General features: G+C 40.6%; 1 protein-coding gene across 7 annotated transcripts in view; it reads right to left on the bottom strand.

Moving 5' to 3' along the window:
* cadps2 (Ca++-dependent secretion activator 2) overlaps nucleotides 1-24,162 on the bottom strand; it is a 280,333-nt gene that overhangs the window by 36,521 nt on the left and 219,650 nt on the right. For all 7 annotated transcript variants that reach the window (XM_030730944.1, XM_030730939.1, XM_030730942.1 and 4 more), the window contains 2 exons: nucleotides 8,948-8,976; nucleotides 7,785-7,892 (listed from right to left, as the gene is read on the bottom strand). In XM_030730944.1, the coding sequence (XP_030586804.1) occupies nucleotides 7,785-7,892; nucleotides 8,948-8,976 (137 nt within the window). The remainder of the gene's footprint in view (nucleotides 1-7,784; nucleotides 7,893-8,947; nucleotides 8,977-24,162) is intronic.

Below are 24,162 nucleotides of genomic sequence, written 5' to 3'. Positions count from 1 at the left end.
TGAATGGGTTAAGCACTCCGCCCAGTACATGAAGGTTAACTGGGAGAACAAAGTGAATAATGAAAGAAGAAGATTGGTTTAATATATGTAAAACAAATGCCTGCACCTCCAGTTCTGCTCAGTGGAGAGAATTTCCATGGAAGAATTACATGAGATTTTTTTTTAATCAATCCAAAAAAAATTCCAAATGTTTGTACAACACAACAGACCCGAATCTAGTAAATGCTGGGGACAATGTGGTAATGCAGTTGGCTCATCAATACCATATATTTTGGACTTGTCCAGCTATCCAGTCTTAGTGGGTTGAGGTTGTAACAAAAATTAAACTTGTACTGGGCTTTGAGGTCAATTTTAGCTTTGCTGCCATATATTTAGGTAACATATCAACTGAATTAAATACTAGATAAAAATAGAGAATAACAAAGAGTTGGCCGGATAAGGATCCATCAGCGTGGTTGGCAGTGGTTGTGCATAAAGGGAACATAGAATATTGTGCTGTGTTTTATGTTTTCTGTTCTTCTGTTTCTTCTTTCTCCCAAATTATTACACACATTACCTACTATATTTTAAAAGTATATTTTACATATGCATTAAGGTGGATGGGGGTGGGGGGTAGAACTGAGGAAGAAAATTTTGACTGTTTTGGAACAATCTAATTTACATTGACCTACTAAATTAACTTTTTTTTTTTAATATATATTTTCTCTCAGATCTCTGGTAGATTCTTTTTGCCATCTTTATCTTTACACATACAGTACGTATGTAGACTGACAGTGTCAAAGCATTTCGTGTGTCCAATAAGAGTTGAAAAGTGCCATTATAATACCAGTCCATTCACCACTTGGTGTTCCATGCCAACATTATATGTCCTGTTTCACAAGATAAACCAGCCAGTTTTAATTTATATTCATCACATACATATGGTATAGTCTGTATATGATAGCAATGCAGTGCCATAGAACTGCAAACTTTTCAAATAGCTGTGATCGATAACCACCTTAACTTTTTGTAATAATGAAACATAAATCCCCTAATTATGTTATTTTATTTTAATAAGGAATGCAGTTATCATTTCATTTGTAAATACAGTATAGTTCCACACAATATGTTTGCTCCAAATTTGAATCACTGAAGAAGACAAAAGTTTGCTATGTTAAAAAAACAAAATCTTGGTTTTCACCGAAATTACACAATTACAGGGGTTGGACAATGAAACTGAAATACCTGGTTTTAGACCACAAGAATTTATTAGTATGGTGTAGGGCCTCCTTTTGCGGGCAATACAGCGTCAATTCGTCTTGGGAATGACATATACAAATCCTGCACATTGGTCAGAGGGATTTTAAGCCATTCTTCTTGCAGGATAGTGGCCAGGTCACGACGTGATGCTGGTGAAGGAAAACGTTTCCTGACTTGCTCCTCCAAAACACTCCAAAGTGGCTCAATAATATTTAGATCTGGTGACTGTGCAGGCCATGGGAGATGTTCAACTTCACTTTCATGTTCATCAAACCAATCTTTTACCAGTCTTGCTGTGTGTATTGGTGCACTGTCATCCTGATACACGGCACCGCCTTCAGGATACAATGTTTGAACCATTGGATGCACATGGTCCTCCAGAATGGTTCGGTAGTCCTTGGCAGTGACGCGCCCATCTAGCACAAGTATTGGGCCAAGGGAATGCCATGATATGGCAGCCCAAACCATCACTGATCCACCCCCATGCTTCACTCTGGGCATGCAACAGTCTGGGTGGTACGCTTCTTTGGGGCTTCTCCACACCATAACTCTCCCGGATGTGGGGAAAACAGTAAAGGTGGACTCATCAGAGAACAATACATGTTTCACATTGTCCACAGCCCAAGAAACCGACGTTTGGCATTGGCGCGAGTGACCAAAGGTTTGGCTATAGCAGCCCGGCCGTGTATATTGACCCTGTGGAGCTCCCAACGGACAGTTTTGGTGGAAACAGGAGAGTTGAGGTGCACATTTAATTCTGCCATGATTTGGGCAGCCGTGGTTTTATGTTTTTTGGATACAATCCGGGTTAGCACCCAAACATCCCTTTCAGACAGCTTCCTCTTGCGTCCACAGTTAATCCTGTTGGATGTGGTTCGTCCTTCTTGGTGGTATGCTGACATTACCCTGGATACCGTGGCTCTTGATACATCACAAAGAATTGTTGTCTTGGTCACAGATGCGCCAGCAAGACGTGCACTAACAATTTGTCCTCTTTTGAACTCTGGTATGTCACCCATAATGTTGTGTGCATTGCAATATTTTGAGCAAAACTGTGCTCTTACCCTGCTAATTGAACCTTCACACTCTGCTCTTACTGGTGCAATGTGCAATTAATGAAGATTGGCCACCAGGCTGGTCCAATTTAGCCATGAAACCTCCCACACTAAAATGACAGGTGTTTCAGTTTCATTGTCCAACCCCTGTATGTACACAATCCCACCCCAAGTAACACATTAATGACACCTCAGCTGTTTTACTTACAAATGAGCAAATAAAATTGTTGCTTTCAGGAGGGTTGACATGCATTGATCCTGGAAAATTAGACAGCAATAACTGCTAACACACATCTCTATCCCACCAGTGTGTGGCTGGTTTGCCTCACATTATTCAAGCAAATCTGAATGCTGGAATGTTTCTGCAGTACACGTTGACTCATTCCTTACAGCACAGATAGTTTATGCTCTTTTATTTAAGATTAATGATAGGGATGCTTGTTGTGAGGATGTGTTTTCACCTAAATTTTCACACATTCTTCTTCAGTTTAGTTTGTATTGCCTCATTTATTTCTGCCTGCTTGTTTCCCTACACTGCCTCTGACAGTTCTTGTGTGATTCCTGAAATTTACTGTTTTCAGCAAATAAGTCTCATTCTTTTTATTCATTGTCTATGCCTCTATTATTTTCTCTTCCTTTCCCTCCCTCACAAAACATTTTTATGCTGGAATTCACGTAGTATTCTAATCAGCCTTGCACTCAGTTAACAGATGCTTGAGGATGTTCAAATTACTGCATGACATCCTCTGATTTTCTGCTCCTCCTCTACTCAAGGAAATTTTTGAGTGTCTGGGAGGCAAGTTTCCAGAGTGGATAATCAACTGCCTGCTGGTCGCCTTGTGAGCTACGCTAACCATCGTGGAAATTGAGAATGAAGAAGCTCCTTAATTGAGATGATTAGAGGACAAGAGTGAAAACAGATGGAGGGAGTAAGTGGGGGAGGGAAGGAGCGGGTATGCATTAGTCTTGTCAAAAACAGTATATATGCGATGAAAGTGTATGTGTGATGGTGGTAGTCGTGGGGTTTCTGGTGGTGCCAAAATATTAATGTAATTTGAACATTTGATATACGAGGGAGTGCTGATAAATGCCTAGCTTTGCCCCCTTCCAGATGAAATAAATAAACAAATGTGGGGGTATTTCACAGCCTAATATCTTAGTATGTAACTGTGCAAATATCAGGTGTTTGTGATTCTTATAACTGTTTTTTCTTTTAGTGATAAGCTGTGATGGCACAGGCACAAGCAAGTTTTACATCGTTGGAGTTAAGGGCTGTCATGAAGCTTATGTTTCTCCAGGGAACTTCAGCAAAGGACATTCACACTGAGACGTCACAAACACTGGGGAAGAAGTGTCCTTCCTACAGCACTGTCAAAAACCTGGATATTCCATTTCAAGACATTTCACTGTTGAAGATGAAAGTTGCTTGTGCCTCTGCCAATCACACTTGATATTTCCACAGTTAGATATTAAGATATTAGGCTGTAAATGCCCCCACACTCGTTTTTCTATTTGATTCTATTTTTTTTTCTTAAAATTGCATATTCTTATTTATAAAAATGCCAGTGTGTTATGTCTGTTTTTTAAAGAATGTATTTTACATTTTCTCAAAACAAATATCAGAAGGATTCAATTATTTACTTTTTTGTTGTCTTTCTGAACAGAAAATTTCTGAACTGAAACAAAACATCATAAAGGGAGGGGAAAAAAAGAGAAGAAAATCTTAAACATTTTGTTTTGAAGGCTAAATCTCAGATTAAATTAAACCTGTTTAGAGATACACACTTTTTTTTTACTGCAAGCAGGTTTGTCCTTGGTTTGTTGTCTCTTAAAGTTGAGAGGATAGAGCTGTTTGTGTATCTAAGCATGTCATGCACACAGATATGCTCCCTGGTGAGCACTTGTACACAGACAGACAGACATGTGAGCATGCACATGTAAAAGAAAAAAAATCTGGAGTGTGTTTACAGCTGCATGTTGACTCGCCATGTTTTCATCTCGGTGTTCTTTGCTTTCATAGCCTCTTTCTTCCTCTTCTATAAATCCATCAATGCTGACAAACCTTTTATTTAAATAAAAGACACTGCAAATGTAAATGAATTTGCCTTTGACTTGCTTAGATGCATGTAAACAAAACACCTGCATACCCATATCGATACTGGCAGGAGGCCTGATGCTGCTGTCAAACACAGGATTTGCTTCCTTGGTTGCAAACAAAATGCGCAGGGGTGTGTGTGTGTGTGTGTGTGTGTGTGTGTGTGTGTGTGTGTGTGTGTGTGTGTGTGTGTGTGTGTGTGTGTGTGTGTGTGAGATACACACTGAAGAGCTGAATGGAGACACCTCAAGGCCCTGCTGTCACCTCCTCCTTGGCGCATGACTGGGCGCTTCTGAGCTCTATTAGACTCACTCTCCTCAACCTCCCTTTTTCAAACACACACACACACACAAATCAGCCCAGCGCGGCTTGAACCTCAATCACAACACTCTGAACCCTCGGAGGAGGCGGTGGGTGGCAGAAATCCATCGCTCAGCTTCATGCTGCTAATGTGTATGAAGGTCTGAACCGCCATGTCTGAGTTGCTGCATTAACTCACAACGGCAAGCTGAGGCGTGTTTGACAACTTGCCTCTAAAATATTCTTAAAAATCTAAATCCAGGTGGGGGCGATCGGTTATGAAAACGGACAGCATGGGATGGAGGGATGGTTAGATGGATGGATAGCTGGAGACATGAAAGTGCTTTTGGCTCCAGCAGAGCAAGCCAAAAGCTCTTGATGTTTTCTAAGTGATAAACAGGTCAACAGAAGCAGTCTGTGTTTTTGGCACTAAGTAACCTGCTGCTGCTTCTTTCAAACAGGAGAATCAAATGGTGTAAACACATGAGTGTGAGCTCAGTTTATAGAAATTTTAAAAGCATTCACTGTATATATAGTATCCTATGAACAGATCAGACACTATGCAAAATTATCTTCAATATTTCCAACTTTCTTTTTTTTGTGTGTGTGTGTTGAGTGCATTTTAAAAATTTTGCATAATCATAACATTGAAAACTGAACAAAAAGCAGAAAACACATCACAGGAAACATTAAAAGTATCAAACACAAAGTGACTTGCAAGCTGACTATGAAGATTTTTGAGAACCATGGAATAGTGATCAGACTGGAATCCCAGCAGTTAAGAGTAATTCCAATGATTTCATGGTTGATAAACGGGAAAAAAAAAAAAAGAAAAAAACTACGTAAGTTGTTCACTTGTGTAATCTCCTGTTTATTCATTGTCTAGTCAGTGAGGCGTTGTGATTGGTGTTTGAAACCTTGATAAAATTGTTCTTTAAGCATTTGGACAAAAAACAAACCCGTGGACAATCGCCATCAGGTCTTCATCATCTTAACCTAAACAATAACAAACCACCAAAACTAAAATTCAGCAATATGTTGCAATGGTTATTTCATGGAGTCAGACTATCTCAATGTCTTATGTATGTTGATGTAATCCCAAACTGACTAAATGATCTTTTTGATCATTTTACAAATCATTTTTAGCAATTTGCCTTCATTTGAACTTGCCTTCAGTAGCTGAAGAATTAGAAACAAAGAACAGAGAATAATCCTAACCCTAATCCTTTTAGCCAGAGATGTTTCCAACACTACTTCAGAAGAATGACATGCAAATCTGATTGATTGGGTACTCACTTCCAATGGCATTTATGCCCAGGTATGACATGGTGCACTTACCTTTCAGCTACTGAATTACTCTGCATATCTCCAAATAAATGGCTAATGGTTAGGATTTTTGTCTGGCTGCTAAAGGAACCAGTAAGATGTTTCCTTAATGGTACTAGTGATTAAGCAAGTATTTCTAATGATGTGGCTCAGGTGGCAGAGTGGGGTATCCACTATTTGCAGGGTTTGCAGCTCAATTCTGAATTCTGACCACAACATTGATTCTGAAGGAAGCTTAGCCCCCAAAGCAAGACACTGCTACTGATGGCAGTTTTACCTTCACTGGTGTGTGTGAGCCAGGGGAAACTTATGAGAAACACTGTAAATAACATTTTAAGTCTTCAAACACTTAAACAAACTGGAATTGCTGTTAATAGAAACTATTTCCTAGTATTCCTGATGATGAACCCAATTAATCAAATAAAAGACAGAGTGGAGAAACTTGCCCAGAACTGGAACTGGAGTTACACCCTGCTGCTATTTTCTAGCAGAACATTTTCATGAAACCATTTCTCTATGGCCGTCTTATGAGCTTTATGAGTAATAAAAAGTGGAATCAGTGGAATGTTACCTAAAAATACTACAGAAAAGACCATATGGTTTACTTCTACAAGTAAAATCTACACAAACAAATTATAAGACTGACAACATATAAATTATTTGTCCTTCTGTATTTTGCATGGAGAAATAAAGACACTGGTTTCTCTGCCGCCCTAGAGTTAGTGATGGTTCTTAGTTTGTCTCCTGCATAAAAAATTGATGGCACTACTATTGTAAATGTCTAAAGGAATTAAACAATGGCTATGTTCTAATTTCTATAAAGACTGAGAATAGATTGAAATCAGCAATTTAGTGGAGGACAAAAGCATTTCCTGCTAATAGACTTTAGATACAACTTCATCACTGTTCACCCTGTGTTTCTTTATGGACCTACATGGAAGCAAGAGCTTTGATAAATGAGTGTGAAGACAGAGACTGAAGAATGCTGCCAAAGTTAAGAAACAGACAAAACAGCAAAGGTATAGGATGTGGTCAAAGAATACAGAAAAAGACATAAAACAGAAATATATGCATAAAGAGCAGATTGGCACCCTGAATGTCTGACAGCATTTATTTAAAAAACACCTTAAAAACAACCCTTATAAAGCCTAAATCATCACAAAGTGCTCACTCAAAGGAATGGCTAGATTTTGATAATATCGTTGGATATTAAAGTTCCCAGAAATTGCTTACATTGTGATTTAGTGCTACATAAGCAAAATTAAACAAGTTGGTAAAGTTGGGTTGGAATTTTTATTTGAGCGAGAACTAGATCAATTTTCCCAGTGAAACAAGTGTTGGCTGTGAAGTAGTGAGGGCAATATTATGCTTAACTTACCATGGCTCCAACATAGAAAGGGCAATAATTAAATTATATTATTGTTTTTATACATAGTTTAAAATGTTTACATTACTGGTATGCTAATTAAGCTATGAATGCTGCAAGACTACATATTTTTGCAGACTCTTATCATAAAACAAACAATATTAGAGGTTTTAAATTTTAAGTGGGTAAGAAAATACGGGGATTTGTCTGGTTCAAAGGAAAAAATAAAAAAAACAAACAATTGTAAAGAAAATTTCTTCATATGTACTTATGTGACTAATGTGCACTTTTTGGCTTTTGCACACACCATTACACATCAGAAAAGTAAATTATAAGTAACAATAGAGGAATTCAGGCATATGGACATAATGTCATGCAAACTGGAAACAGTACTTGCACTCACATCAAACACCATCTTGATGAAGAGCTCATCACTGATGCAGTCTCGGAAGATGTCCTGGTTCTGTCGTACAAAAGTAATGTAGGTGTCAGCCAGATCCAACCCTGGTTTCTGCAGGACAGAGGACACAGGCAGGGCTGAAGGCAACTCATGGATGGTAGAGCATGAAGATACAATGTCACAACAAGCATTTTGTTAAGCATGAAGTTGAAAATGTAGACATGGCTGGTATCATTGTGCATAACTCAAAAAATAATAGTAGAATACAGTTTGCGGGCACTCTGCTGGTTATGGACGATGACCTCTGCACACATTCTGAAATGTAGAGTTTTGCAATGCAATTTAAGAAAATTCCAAATAATATTGTAAATGTGGGCACATGTAGCAAAGCAATCTGAGGCCCTGACTTCACATCCATTAGCCACTGTAAATAAAGAGTCTCTCATAGAAGGTTTATATCCTTGGTATTTGACAGGACATGTATGTCAATTTGTCATTCAATCTGTACAAATCATACAAAGAGTGTGATCGTACAAAGAGTTCGGCAGTGAGCTTTTTAGATATAACATTTATTTGTGGAATAAGGTCAGCACCACTTTCTTCCCATATATTCATGGCACCTATTGTGAAAACTTCTGACTTTCTGTGTAAATACTCATGGTAGTTGCACTTTCATCTATGCATGAGTTGCCTTTTTTTTTCACTCACTGTATATTTTCTCATTTTCAGACTATTCTCTGTAAACCCTAGAGATGGCTGTGCAGGAAAATCCCAGTAGATCAGCAGTTTCTGAAATACTCAGACAAGCCTGTCTGGCACCAGCAACAATGCCATGTTCAAAGTCACTTCAATCACCTTTCATGCTCGTCTTTGAACTAAAGCAGGCCATTCGGAAAATGACTACATGTATAAATATATTGAGTTGCTATCTAATCAGTGATTGGCTGATTAGATATTTGTGTTAATGAGCCGTTGCATGGGTATACCTGATGGGGTGACCAGTGACTGTAAAAAAACAAAAAAAACAAAACAAAAAATAAACAAATTAAACAAAAAAATCTGACAAACTATCATCTACACCCTGAAAACTCTTGCCACGGAAGATACTTTAGTTTTTATTTTTAATTTAGTACAACATATTTGAGTGAAAAGTTTATTATCTGAACAAAAATTAATACATACTTGGCATGAACCCCTTTTGCCAAAATGTTCTAAAGAGTTTATATCAGGTCACTGTGAAAGAAACAGTTCTTGGTAGTCCTTGGTCTTCAAGTAGCTCTGTAAAGCTCTGAGGCATGTTTGGACTACAGTAAGAAAACCAGAGGATGGAGCATGTAGTGCTGCTTCTCCTAGGTCAGGGTGCAGTCGGTTCATTGCAGATGCTCAACTTCAAAGTAACAAAGTAACAAACTAACATCCCCAGACATGAATATTCCCATCACCACATTTTACTGTGGGTTTTTACTGTGTCAGTCTCTATCCTTTAGGTCTACTTTTGTTCACAATTCTGTTACTGCCATTATTCTCTAACTGGGATTTAAACAAAATATATGAAACAAGGGAGCACAGTCCAAACAGTCACAGAGTCCTGGTAGTCTGCCCAGCCATGGCTGGCCTCCAGACAAAACAGTTCTGGAGGCCAGCCGGGAGCAAACGGCAGAGACTGATGAACTCTAGAAGCCAGCCATGAGGCCAGCAGTGCAGACATAGATATTCAGGAGGCTGGCCAAAGGGCCAGCAGCGAAGGTGAAGCAGTTCAAGAGGCTGGCCAGCAGCAACCTTCCGGTGGCATGGCCACAGGCCGACAATGAAGGAGACTCTGGCTCGGGCTCAGGACACTCAGGTGAAGCCAGACTCTCTGGCTTGGGCTCAGGATACTTAGATGGAGCTGGACTCCCTGGTGGAGCCGGATGCTTGGATGGAGCCAGACCCTCTGGACCCTCTGGACACTAGGCCAGCTTGGGCCTCATCTGTCTTTGTGCTGGCCAGGCCATGAACAGACTGAAGAGGCCTGACGTTGGTAGATGCAGGCAAAACAGTCCTTGGCTGAGGCCAAGCAGCACAGACCTTTAAATTTGCCCAGGCAAGTTTGTAGGTTGTCCTGCTGACAAGGCGGCACTGCAAACACTAAAGGCTGATGACCATTCTGCAGTTCACACAACCATCTTCACTGACAACTGGGGCTGCTTATGAGGGCCCACTACTGCTCCCTGAAGCTGAAGATTCAGCCAGGACTTGGCCACCTGAGGAACTGGTACGGGTGCAGGAGCGGGCCGGTATTTGGCCACCCCCACCAGTGAAACAGGTATGGGTGGAGGAGTGGGCCAGTACCCTGGCCGCTGCCACCTGTAAAGCACATGTGGGTGCATTGCTCACAGTCTCTGGGTCTATAAAAATTTCTGGGGTGGCTGACGTATGAACAGAATTTTGTTAATTGCCAACACAGAAACAGGACATGAGAAGTCTTTATCGGCCACTCCAGAAACATGACAGGAAAAATCCTTTTTGTCCAGCCTGAAAACATGAAACTCAGTTCTATCCTCTACTGACTCAAAAACAGAAAACAAAACTCCCTCATCGGAGGCTAGCTTGAAAACAAAACATTCAGTTCTAGCGAAAGCGGTTCCTGGCTGAGGTTGAGTTCCAGGAAGAGTAACAGTTTTACTCACGAAAGCTGATTTAGGAGGCTCCATGTTGGCAGACAGTCCAGCTGTGGCGAGGACCACCAATGGCAATGACCCCACTTCCTCCAGGAAGAGGAGGCAGGCAGCGCAGACGGACTGATCCGCTGCAGCAGCGATAAGGGGCTGGTGACCAGTGTAACAAGTGAGTGAGCGGCTGGCCAAAGTAACAACCTGCCAACTCTGATCTCTGGGGACCTGAGCGAAAGAGATGCTGCTGGTGAGTTAGGCAGCTGCTGTGGTGAGGCTTCTGTTTGAGAGTGAAGCTGAGGCTGCTGAGGTGTAAGCAGTGTCATCAGTGACCACTGCAGCAGGCAGGTCCCCCCAAGGCCAGGCAAGTGCTGCTAAACAAAGACTCATACTCCAGAGCAAGCCATAGCTTCCACCATGTAGTTTCATTGAGGAACTCATGAATGACCTGTCACCGCTCAAACAGGTCGGAATCCACGGGTTCCATTTGGTCACGTCATTCTGTCATGAACAAGCTGTGTCGGGCAGGTTTAGGACCCCAATGCAGGATTCAAGAGACAGGGATTCAACTTAAACTTCAGACTAAAAACACAGGACAGACAGACAAACTGAGCTGGATGGAAGCCAGCAGACTAAGAAACTCGCTTTAACAATATGGACAGATGGGAGAGAACACAGCGGACAGGAAGCCATTGACAACAACAACAATGACAAACAACGTTACAGAAAACAAAGGAAAATGCATACAATATATATACACACATGAGCAATCAGGGAAATGGGACACACCATGGAGCACAGAATTTAACAAGACAAAGGAAACAAAACTGAAAACAGAATCCACAATACAAAGACTGTCAAAGTAAAACGGGAAATGACTACAGATACAGAGACAGGAGATAAAAACAAAAAACAAAACATGAGACAGACTAAAGGCAGGGCATCAAAGACTAAACACAGAAACACGACCAGGACTAAACATGGGAAACACAGGGAAATGGGGGTTCAAATACAAACAACCATAACAAGAACACAAACTCAGATATCGGGCTAAGAAGTCCTAGAGATATAATCAACAAAGCCAATTAGGAAATCACAATGTGCAAAAATTCAATAAACCATTAAGCAGACAAGGACAAAACCAAACTTGAAAATCTTAATCAAAAACACTGAGTCCTAGACCAAGGACCGTGACAATCACAATGCTACTCAGTAAGACCAGTTCTGCTGGGAAAGATGATGCACATACATATTTAAAACAGGTGAACAGCAGCTCTCAACAAATTGATTAGATCCACCTGAGTGTCATCTGACTGCTTCTTCAGTGAAATGATAGAACTCAAGGAAAGATGGCTTTAGTTCTATTACTGACACAATTAGAAAACTTGCAATAACTTAGCTCCATTGCATCCTGGACAGTGAAAGAAATTATATTAAATATGAAGTATCAAATCAAATATAAGAATTTCCTGAAAACATTGTTTTCTTTCTGGCCAGGCAAGAAAAAAACATTTTCTCATTGAAAAGGGTTTACTCTTTTTTCTGAGAGCAAACTATCTCTGCAACAGCTGGAAACTGAATTTATTTTTAGATAGATATAACAAAGATTTGAAATGTCAGGAAATAAAGCAGAGGAATTAAGCATTAAAAATAGGGTTCCTTTTAGGTGAGACATGAAATTTCATCTGTTTTTGGTAGAGTCTACATTTGTAGCTTTAAAATGCAGTCTTGGAATCCAGTTGGTGGATGAAGGCAATAGAAGTGGAAAGTTTTTTTGTTTTTTTTTAAATAATTTTAATCTAAACTTGGTCTGATGTGATCAGCTTGGGAAGAAAAAGTAAGCTTTTATACAATTGTATTCACAGAAACAATACATGGTCTCTTCATGCTAATTAAATCATGGTTGGGTAAGCATACATTCAAGCCTCTTTCCCACCAACAGGGTTCCGGAGCCGGAGCCGTGAATTGAACCGTTAGGCGGGTTTTCCACCGCCGAAACACTCGGTGCTCGGCCGAAAAACGGGTTCAATTCCAGCCCCGCTAACTAGCTGGTCTGGAACCAGGAACCCGTGCCGAAAGCGTAAGAGGGGCGTGACTGCCGTCTCAACATCAAGTTTCCTACCATATTATATGTGTATTACATGAGAAAAGCGAAGCGATTTTCACGGCTGTGAATTAGGTTGGGCTCTAAGGCTGAGCTTTCTGCTTTGTATCAGTTCATATCACAGATAAAAGGACACAAAGTGCGTACTTGTCGTCTTGCTCTAATCGCTGTCTGTGTTTCCCTCTGTGCTGCGCACAGATGCTGCAGTAGTTTGGTTTGGACCCTAAAAGGTGTTTGCAGCACAGAAAGGGGAGCGTGTTCTCCCACGTTTGTGCGCTTCAGCTTCCGTGTCCAGACGAGGACCCGCCCACACTCATACGTAAAGGAGCAGTTCACAGAAACGCGGTGGGAACGCGGGCCCGTTCTTAAGCGTTTCGCCGGTTCATTGGGATTGGCACGGGAACTTGCTCCGGAACCTCGGCGGTGGGAAAGTAGCAACAGAGACCTTTAAGCAAGTGTTGTCAGAGTGTTAACGCCTTAACTGTAACAGCTGACACAACAAAAGCTTAAGCATATAAGCTTAAAGCTTAAGCTTATACACAAAAAAAAACTTAATCATAAAAATTCAAAAAGAAAAACAATATAACATCCTCAACTGTGCAAAAGAGTAAAACAGTTAAATGTGGATTAGTCAACATTAGGTTTCTCTCTTCTAAGTCCTGTAAGTAAATGATTTAATAATTGATCAACATATTGATTTATTCTGCCTCACAAAAACCTGGTTACAGCAAGATGAATATGTTAGTTTAAATGAATCCTTGAAGCACAGGTTGAGGAGGAGTAACAGAAATCTTCCACTCCAGCTTATTAAGTAACCATAGACCAAGACAGAGTTTTAATTCATTTGAAAGCCTGACTCTTAGTCTTGTCCACCCTAATTGGAAAATTCAAAAACCTGCTCTATTTGTAATTATCTATCATCCACCTGGTCATTACTCAGAGTTTCTGACTGATTTCTCAGACTTTTTATCTGATTTATCAAGAATCAAGAAGTTTGGTGTCATATAGACGCAAAACACAGTGATTATGCTGAGCAATGAAATTCTTACTCTGCCAGTACCCTACACACAATTAAAATAAATAACTAAGTTAAATTAAAATAAAGTAATAAGCATATAATAAATCAATAAATAATAAAGCAAGTACAATAAATACAGATGAAGGGTAGAGTATGATAAGTGCAATTTTGTGTACTATTAGAATGGTAAGACATTCTGAATGTACAAGTGTTATTAAATAGGATTGTATTATATTATGCGTGAGATAAGATTCTATTGTGTGCAAAACTACAGGTTTACAGGTCCATTTTGAGAGTTAAGACAGGTAATCACGGTTCGTTAATCAAACAGTTGTTCAATAGCCTGATGGCCTGTGGATAGAAACTGTTTTTTTTAGTCTGGTTGTCCTTACTTTAACACTCCTGTAAAGTCTGCCAGACTGCAAGAGTGTGAACAGTGTGTGCTGTGGGTGGGTGCAATCCTTGATGGTGTTGTGTTGTGGGAAGGCAACTCCACATATGAATTGCGCCGCTTTGATGAAACATTGGAGAGCCTTCCTGTCCTCAGTAGTGCAGTTCCCATACCACACTGTGATAGAATTTGTTAGGATACTCTCCACTCTCCATCTGTAAAAGCTGCTGGAGAGTTTGGAAGGTGATCCAAATTTCCTCAGCTTCCTAACGAAGAAGAGTCTCTGTTGAGTGTTCTTGACAATCTGCAGTGTGTTGTAGATCCAGGTGAGATTTTTACTGATGTAAGACCAGAGGAATTTGAAGGTCTTCACCCTGAGTCCCATTGATGGATAATGGGAGGGTGCTGGTCTCTCCTCTTCCTTGGGCCAATAATCATCTCCTTAGTCTTTTCTGTATGTAAGGAGATATTATTTTTCAGGACACCAGCTGGGCCATCTCTTCCCTGTAAGCTGCTTCCTCTCCCCTAGTAATCTGTGATGGTGTTGTTGTCAGCAAACTTAATAACTGATGTGCTGCTCTGGGAGGAGACGCAGTTGTAGGTGAAGAGGGTGTACAGGGGTGGACTGAGCACACAGCTTTGTGGGGTCCTAATGCTCACTGTCTTTATGGTTGATGTCCTGGTGCCAGTTCTGACTGTCTGAGGTCTGTCTGTAACGAAGTCTAAGACCCAGTGGCAGAGGAAGGGTTTTTTAGTGCTCAGTTCAGATAAAATAATTATCCAACTTCATCTATCCATGAAGCCAGATGACACATCGATTAATTAAACTGCAGGAATGGTGGCCTGGATAACCTCTAATTTCCTGCTTATAAATTCGGATAAAACTGAAGTTATTGTACTTGGCCTATGAACCTTAGAAACATGGTGTTTACCTACATACTTACTCTGTATGGTATTACCTTGGCCTCCAGTACCACTGTGTGGAATCTTGGAGTAATTTTTGACCGGGATATGTCCTTCAATGCACATATTAAAAAAACCTGTAGGACTATTGATATTCATTGCCATCAGGCTGTCCTAAAAGCTCCCTGAAAAGCCTTCAGTTAATCCAAAATACTGCAGCTAGAGTACTGACAGACTAGAAGAGAGAAGATATTTGTACTATATTGCATTTCTTCATTGGCTCCCTGGTAGATCCAGAATTAAATTAAAAATGCTTCTCTTCACATATAAGGTCTTGAATAATCAGGCCCCATTATCTTAAAGACCTCAATCTACCCTTTCACTCCAATAGAGCACTGCTTTCAAACTGCTGGCTTACTTGTGGTTCCTAGAATACTTAAGAGAATGGGAGGCAGAGCCTTCAGCTTTCAGGCCCCTCTTCCTGAAAACCATAGGAGGGCAGATGACTGCCCCTCCCTGAGCCTGGTTTCTTCGTATTAAGAGGGAGCTTTTCCATCAAACTGGCACTAAGTGCTTGCTCTGTCATGGTCCTGGGTCATTTGCCCAGTGTTTTGTGTTTTGTTCTTTTAAGTTCTGTTTTCATTTGAGATTCTTCTGTTGTGTCACAGTTTTTCCTCATGTCTTTGTACTCCAGTATCTGTCTTGTCCCTCTGTTTCGGAGTCCCTTGCCTCTTGTGTTTTTGTATTCAGTTTAATTCCCAGTGTTGTGCTGTGTTTGTGTTTGTCTTAGTAGTCAGTTCTTTCCTGTTTTACTTTGTCAGTCTTGGTCTTGTCTGCCTTATATTTTATTTAGTTTACTTCCTGATCCTGTCTTGTTTAATTATACCCAACCGTGTTTCCACCTGTTCCCAATCCTCTCGTTATCCTGTGTCTGTATTTAAGGCCTCAGTCTGTGTCATGTCATCTGTTACCCCGCTGTGTGTCACCCTGCTCCTTAGTTCTTGTTTAGTTCTGGCAACCACCCAGTTTTATTAGGGCCTGAGCACGAAATGTGCGAAGGCCCTAATTTCTCCGTTTATTATTATTCAGGCAAATGAATTTGCTTTTTGGGGGCTTTATCATATTCAAAAACTCATGAAACTTTGCACATGCATCACACCTGGTGAAAATTTAAGTATTTTATGGCATTGAGCAAGGGCCCGCCAAAATGCCTCAGTAGCGCCCCCTAAAGTCGAGCCCCCCTGCTGTGTTTCACGTACATTTATGAAACTTCATACCCATATGTATGACATCCAGACGCACAAAAAATCCTCTTGGAGCCATGCTCCAAACCCAACAGGAAGTCCGCCATTTTTACTCAAACATGCAAATTTGGTGATTTGCACACTTCAGACTTTCTCTAATAACTCAAAGGTTTTGGATGTTATCAACTTCATATTTGGTGTTTTTAAGCTACACACCAAGGGCAATCTACATTTAAAAAATGGTGAGTTTTTGACAAGGGGGCGTGGCCTTTATGCCCTTATGAATTTTGATCATTTGTTTGGCTCCCATTCATACCTACATAATCCAATCTGGATAAAACTTTCTCAGTAGGAGGAGGGTCCGCCCCTGAACACATACATGTGACAATATTTTATGACAGTCGCAGCACCACCTAGTGGTAACAGGAAATGTCATATTTTTCACTTTGAGGTCCAGCTCCAAGGTGTTTCCGCAGAACCATCTGAAATTTCCCCTGGAAAGCCTTAAGGAGTTGTTCTTACTTTGTTTTCAAAACTATGAGTTTTTGCCAAAGGGCGTGACCCTGGCGGGACGGCAAAGGTCAGTGTTTCGCCACGAACACAAAAAGGGCTGTAAGTCAAAGACACATTGCCCAATCTGCCTCAAATTTCAGTGGTTTGATAAGCCTTCTCCCCTCAACACATTGATATGCATAAAGTCCATAAAAGTTAGAGCACCACCTAGTGGCAGCTTGAAATATCATAAAATACCAGGTTTTTTGAGTAGCCCTGGAGCCACATTTTATGTAGAGCTCTGAAATTTTGGACACTCATGTAACATCCTAAGACATACACAAAAGTCTCTTGGGCCTATATGAGAAACCCTACAGGAAGTCGGCCATCTTCAATTGAAGATGAAGTGTCGATTTTGGCCATTTTCACACCTGCTATTTGAACGAACTCCTCCTAGGGCATTTGATCCAGTGAGACCAAATTGGCACCAGATCATTTAAACAAGGAGCCCATCAAATATTGTGGAAAGTTTTACAAAATATTAAACGGCCTTGTCACACCAGGCCATTGAAGTTGGCCTTCGTTTTTCTCCCTCGCCACCAAAATTGTTTGTGCACTTGTTTGCACATGCTTTGCCTGATCAGCCTGAAAATGTAATCACTCATGTACACACCCAGGCTGAATCCATAACTCTGAATTCAAGCCTATAGATGCAAGAGCGCCCCCTACAGAAGCAAATGAATATTTGTATTGCATCCACAAAATTAGTTTCTCTAAAGTGTATGAAAATTTGTTTCAACATTCTTGACATCATCCCGATCAAAAACGTCAATCAGACCATGCCCTGTTTTGCACGTTGGAGCCGTGACCACCCCCCCAAATGTTCCATTTGGTCTATGTGGAGAGCAAAAGATATCTTTTCCCATACAAGAATTAAACTTTCTACAGACCTTCTGTACACCATCACAATCAAAAGACCTCCGGGTGCGCCACGGGTCAACGAGTGCCATGGGTCGACGTGCGCCACGGGTGCTAGGGCCCGATCATCACCACTTGCGGTTTTAATTGTTATTATTTCCTCTCATTTTCTAAATAAATCACATTAAGTTCAGTACTGTCTGAGAGTCCTGCATCTTAGGGTCCAACTCCGTCTGCCACACTGCTTCCCATGACATGTTCATAGGGGGTTGTTTCGACTGTTGTGTTTTTTCTGTAATTATTATAGGGTCTTTACCTTACAATATAATGCACCTTGAGGTGACTGTTTGTTGATAAATAAAATTGAATTGAAATTGAACAATGGCCCCGAAATATTTGAGCAGTCGTCGCTATATCCACATTGTGGTCAACACTGTCAACATCATGTTTATCCACGTTATTTGTATTTTTGAGGTGGTTAATATGATTCAAATGGAATAGGTTTATGTAGTCAGCTGTTGATGGTTTTTGTGTGTCTTTGAGTTTTACTTTTAGCTCTGCTGCCAGAAGTATTTTAAGGTCAAGGTGCTTTTTTAGTCAGCAGATGATTTACTCATAGTGTTGAAATTTCTAAAAGGACAAACCATCACTTTGGGATCTTTTTGTAAATGGTCTTACCTGTCATCATTAAGGTTGCCTTATCGCTCATCTTATTTTGTCTCATTTCTTTTTCTACGTCATGTTCCAGTTCAGATAATTTTCTTATTCCTCCATTTCCTTTGTTCCAGTTGGCATGAGCCTTTTTATGTGCTAAGTTTACTAAATTGTTGTCACAAATTCAAGATTCTTTACATTAAATCCCGTAATTACTTTTCTCAAAGGAATAAATAGAACTACTACATTTATTCCACTGGTCTCCTGCATACTCTATCAATGGTTTGGTACAGTGTGATGTCGATCGAGGAGTGATACATTTAGAGTGTCAAGCTTTAAGCAATACAAGGTGGTGCTGTTTTTAACATGCCTTAAAAGATTCTTTTGCCCAGCACTTCAATTGGTGTAGAAAGGTGTCTGTGATACTGTGTGGGGCTGCACCAAAAGTGACCTTCATGCTTGTTTCACTACTCTCACAAAATATAAATTTTTGTAAATATTTACTTTTGCAATAATAAAATATATATAATTTTTTCACAGTAGGAAATTTAATGTACATCATATCCATCATCATAGCCTCGGGTAGAGGCTTAAGGGCAAGGATCTGGTGTTTGAGCCTTAGCCCATGGAGCCCAGCGCTCACACGAAAGAATCTACATGGGTCCATTCTCTTATGGTCCCACCACCCAGAGGAGGGACTTTGGTGCTTTGTGGATCAGGTGACAGTCAGAGGTGGAAGTCCTCATGTTCCAATCACCAGCTTCCAAAACTGACTTGTGGCACATGGAACATCACCTCTCTGGTGGGGAAGGAGCCTAAGCTGCGTGGGTTGGGACTGACAAGATATAGTCGGGCTCACCTGAATGTACTCTGTGAGAGTTGGCCTCTGCTAAGTCTGCCCTTTGAAATTCTGTTGATTAAATCTATGAACAGTTTTTAATTATTATGTTTATTATTACTTTTTCAATGTAATCTATTAATGTTCACTGCTCTTGAAAATACGCAGCCTTCAGTTAATGGTGTATACAATACGTCAACACTATTGTGCCCTGATTTATGCAAACACCGTTGTTATGTGTGTGAAAATATCAGGTACTCTGTATATTATTCAGTACAGTTTTTATCGACAGAGTACCAAGGCATAGCCAGGTGGTAGAGAGTTGAGCGTGAGACTGGCAGACAGATTGGGGCTACTGGTCTGTCATGGTGAAGAGAGCTGGGCGTGAAAGCAAAGATGTCAATTTACCGGTTGATCTCTGTCCCTACGCTCATCCTATGGTTATGAGCTTTGGGTCATGACTGAAATAATGAGATACTGTAAGTGGCGGAAATGAGCTTTCTCTGAAAGGTGGCTGGCCTTTACTTTAGAGATCAGGTGAGGAGTTCAGTCATTCAATAGGGGCTCAGAGTAGAGCCAATGCTCCTACACATTGAAAGGAGCCATTTGAGGTGGTTTGGGCATCTGACTAGGATGCCTCCTGGATGCTTCCTAGGTGAAGTGTTCCAGGCATCTCCTTCTGGGGCAGACTCAGGACTTCCTGGATAGATTATATCTCTTGACTGGCTGGAAAAGACTTGGTGTCCCCCCAGATGAGTTGGAAGATGTGGCCATGATGAGGGAAGTCTGGACTTCTCTGCTCAGACTGCTGCCCCCACAACTCAAACCCAGATAATTAGTAGAAAATGGATGGATCATGAACATGCTTCTAGTTAGATTATAAGACATTTATAGGCAATTATAAGGAATTTGTTAACAAGTAAGCGATTGTTTAAGAACATTAATAAAAGCCTCACACTTTATAAGATTCTTTTTACAATTAGAAGTCTCTTACCTTTTCAACTTAAATGTGTTTGGAGTACGTGATCGGACAACAGAGTGTACAAACTGAGATGTTCTGGAAATTCTTGCTTGTTCTCTGCACTGATCGATATGCCCTGATTTAAAACTAATAGGACACATACAGTGAACCCTCATTATAACGCGCTTCACCTCTCGCGGCCTCGCTGTTTCACGGATTTTTTTTAGTGCAGTTTTTTTATGCTTTTTTTTTTTTTTTTTTGTATGAACGTGCATCGTGTTCTGCGTCCTGATTGGCTGTCAATCAATCTCCTCCGTCCCTCATCTCTGTCCAGCACAGAATGTGTTCGGCTTGAAAACAGGTTTTGATCTTTGGTTTCCTTCTATAGTACTGTATAATAATTGTAAAAAATAAAGCTGACTACTTCGCGGCTTTCGCCTATCGCGGGTTATTTTTGGAACGTAACCCCCGCGATAAATGAGGGTTCACTGTATTCTGTTAAAATTATAGTGTGTAAATTTAAAAAATTATAAGCATAAAGTAGGTTCAGAGCTGAATGCATAGTGTGAGGTATGATTTAATAATATCATTTCCCCCACTGACACCACTCTATATTTGTTTTAGCAAAGGCTAGCAATGGTTTACACTCGACACAGGGAACAGATGCTCAACATTGCCTGCTGCTTCCATAGTAAAAAAAAGAAAGAAATAATTTACCATCTCTGTGTGGAGTAACAAAAAACTGCCGAAGCTGTTACACAGGAGGAAACATTAGCTGCCAGAGAAGCGGTTGTTTGTGTGGCAGGGAGAAGCAAAGGGCAGGAGAAGTGGGCAAAGCTCTGTTCATTCACACTCTCTGCTGTCATAAGAGATTACAACTGTAATGCCTATTGTAATTGCCTTGACATCTTTCACATCCATTTTTTTTCTGAGCCGGCACACATTAGCCCTGGGAGGGGAGTTGTTGTTCTGATACAGCATGTAGGAAAAACAAGGAAATAGAACCTCAAAACAGCCAAAAACCTTTTGGCTTCACTTTAAAGTCAAAAGGCAGGTTGGAGATGGTCTCAATATTTGGACTGTAATATTTCATCAGAGATAACATAAAAGTCTTTAAATCATGTCACAAACTTCAAGAGCCTCAAAAGGGCTTTGTGAATTTACAAGCAAAGAGGCAGCTCTGGAACAGAAAACACAGCTGGCACTTTTGTTCAGCCTAAACCAAGAAGACATCCTTGAAGAAGACATAGACAAATTGATTTGCTTGTACAGGCAAGGCCACACTGTTCTCTCAAATGATGCTTTCCACTTATGCAAAGTTGTGTTTGACATTAATTTTGTGAATTGTCAGTGTCTGCTTTGGTCCATGCAGATGAAGCATAAATCAATGTTTTTTAAAGATACTTGCCCACACAGACACCCGAGTAGCAGAGCTAACATAATTAGTTCATTCATCAAGTTGTTGCCTGACAGAAAATTAATTGGCCACTACTTACACGATAAATTACTTAAGTGATTTTCCAAAGAGAAAAAAAACATGGTGAGTTTACACATGGCTGCAGGCGGACTGTGGTGTGTGTGACGAAAAGAAGGAAATACAGTGTTATAGTCATCCTGAAGACTCAGGCCCAGTGACTGACAATCCTCATAATCGACTGGAGTGATTGGAGAGGTGAGTGTGGCAGATCAAATATCTTGTCAAATGAGTAGTCTCTTGTGTGTACAAGCAGACACTTTGAGGTCATGCCCACATTGATGCAGATATATTTCAAAAAAGTTTTTACATCTCTGTGGTATTTCTTGATTTCAGTTTTAGTCCATACTATAAAAACAGAGAGAACATCTACAGGATCTGGATGACAACATTGCTACTGATTGATGATTGATGACAATTTGAGAAAGTGGGCTTACCTGTTCTCATTCCAGACTCATATACGTTTTGTCAGAATTGATTGTTGGGGTTTTCTCTTAAATATTATAGGCTCTTTACCTTACAATATAAAGCACCTTGAGGTGACTGTTGATGTGATTTGGTGCTATATAAATAAAACTGAATTAAAAAATGAAATTGAATGAAATATCATCCATCTAAAAAATGAGTAATTGATTTGGTGTTTTTCTGATGGTCCAAAAGCCCCTAGAGGTAACCAACTGGGCTGAGATTGTGACTGTGAGATCCATAAATTTTCAGTCCTCTGAAAACCATAACTACTCAGACAGGAAATCAGTCAAGCATATAAAACCGCACCCAAGGGCTGAAATGCTTAGCAGGCTAAAAACTTTAGATTTAACCATTTTGAAGGATTAACATTCCGTATCTAGTTATCTGTTTGAAAGCCAGTGCAAACATAGATAGTATAATGTAAATTTTCTTTTAATTATCTACATTATACTATCAAGTTGCACACTGTCAAAGATGCTTCTGCTTAACTCACAGAAATATAGTAGCCTTAAACTGACTTTTAAAAATTCTGATTAATCAGAGACATATTGAGTATCAGGAATCTACATTTTTTTTGCTGCTGGTAGAAGTCGGTCTTAAATCAGGAAAATTGTACTGTAATTACATGTTCAACCCACCAAAACTATCAAGAGTTAGTTTATATGCTTTCTTAAATTGTGTAATTATGTTACATTTTGGGCTCCAGAAATATTTTGAGGACTGCACTGTGTTAGTGAAGATGATCACTCTTCCAATGTTTGTGTCTGCTCTGCTAGTGTGCATATGTTTGATATGAGCATGAGTCAGTCACTGGCATCTCGAATATACAGACATGACCACTTCCTGGTAAACATGTGTGAGTCAGTCCGGAAAAAAATATACAGTATTGGTACACTGTAACATAATATTTTAGCACATGCAAAAAAGGCTCTTTACTGAAATGTTTAAGTTCGGTCTGATTTTTAGAATTCACTGCTAAGGCCAAGAAGACAAGTAAAAACTATACTTGTAAACCAGGTGGTGGCTAAAAAATAATATTGAAATGATTTGAGAGACTATATTATTCAGAATGAGATTCACAGTCGAACAATTTCATCATAATTTAGGAAACTTTTAAATGCAATCTTGTTCTTTTAGTCACTACTCAAAGCTTTCGGTCACTACTCAAAGCTTGTTACCATAGGTGAGGGTAGGGACATAGCTTGACCAGTAAATTGACAGGTTGGCTTTTACGTTTACTGTAGCTCTCGGTTCACCATGACTGACAAGTACAGCATCTGTGTCACTGCAACTGTGGCCCTAATCCATCTGTCAATCTTGCACTCCGTTCTCCTCTCACTTATGAAGAAGACCCCGAGAAACTTAACCCTCTAGAGTTGATGGACACACTGGCATATCCATCCATCCATCCATTAATCCATCCATCCACCCGAGGCCAGGTTGTGGGGGCAGCAGCCTAAACAGAGAAGCCCAGGCCTCCCTCACCCCAGCCACCTCTAACAGCTCATCCGGGGGGACCCAAAGGCATTCCCAGGCCATCCAAGAGACATAATTTCTTCAGTGTCTGTGGTCTGCCCTGGGGCCTCATCCTGATAGGATATGCCTGGAACACCTCACCCAAGAGGTGCCCAGGAAGCATCCTAGTCAGATGCCCAAACCACCTCAACTGGTTCCTTTCGATGTGGAGGAGCAACGGCTCTACCCTGAGCCCCTCCCAAATGGCTGCACACCTCACTCTTTCTGCTCTCCTCCCCCTATCTGGGATTAAGGTAGGTCTTTGATATTCCTATCAGCTTGATGGCTCCTTTCATCTCCGGTGACCATCATCTGGTTTGGGGATTACCACCACGACAGGCACCAACCTGCTTGCAGCCACAGCTCTGAGCAGCTGCCTCAACAACGGAGGTGCAGAACATGGTCCATTTGGACTCAATGTCCTTAGCCTCCCTCGCAATGCTGTCATTGTTCTGCCAGAGGAGGGATTTTTTAAGATCTCGTGGACTGGGGGCATCTGCCAGACATTTCCAGAGCACCCTCACAGTTTAGATACACCAGACCTGTCCAGCATCATCCCTCACTACCTGATCCAACTCACCACCAGTTGGTAATCAGTTGGCAGTTCAGCTCCTCTCTTCACCCAAGTGTCCAGAACATATGGCAGCAGATTTGATGATACGATTACAAATACAACCAGGCTAACAGCTCATTATTTCTTTTTTTATAATCCTAGAAAAAAAAACATGTTGGTATTCTCTAGAACTCTCA

This window comes from Archocentrus centrarchus, chromosome 6, assembly GCF_007364275.1.
Source record: "Archocentrus centrarchus isolate MPI-CPG fArcCen1 chromosome 6, fArcCen1, whole genome shotgun sequence".
Classification (NCBI taxonomy): Eukaryota; Metazoa; Chordata; class Actinopteri; order Cichliformes; family Cichlidae; genus Archocentrus; species Archocentrus centrarchus.
The sequence above is the reverse complement of the archived record's forward strand: the minus strand, read 5'-3'. Positions and strand labels throughout refer to the sequence as shown.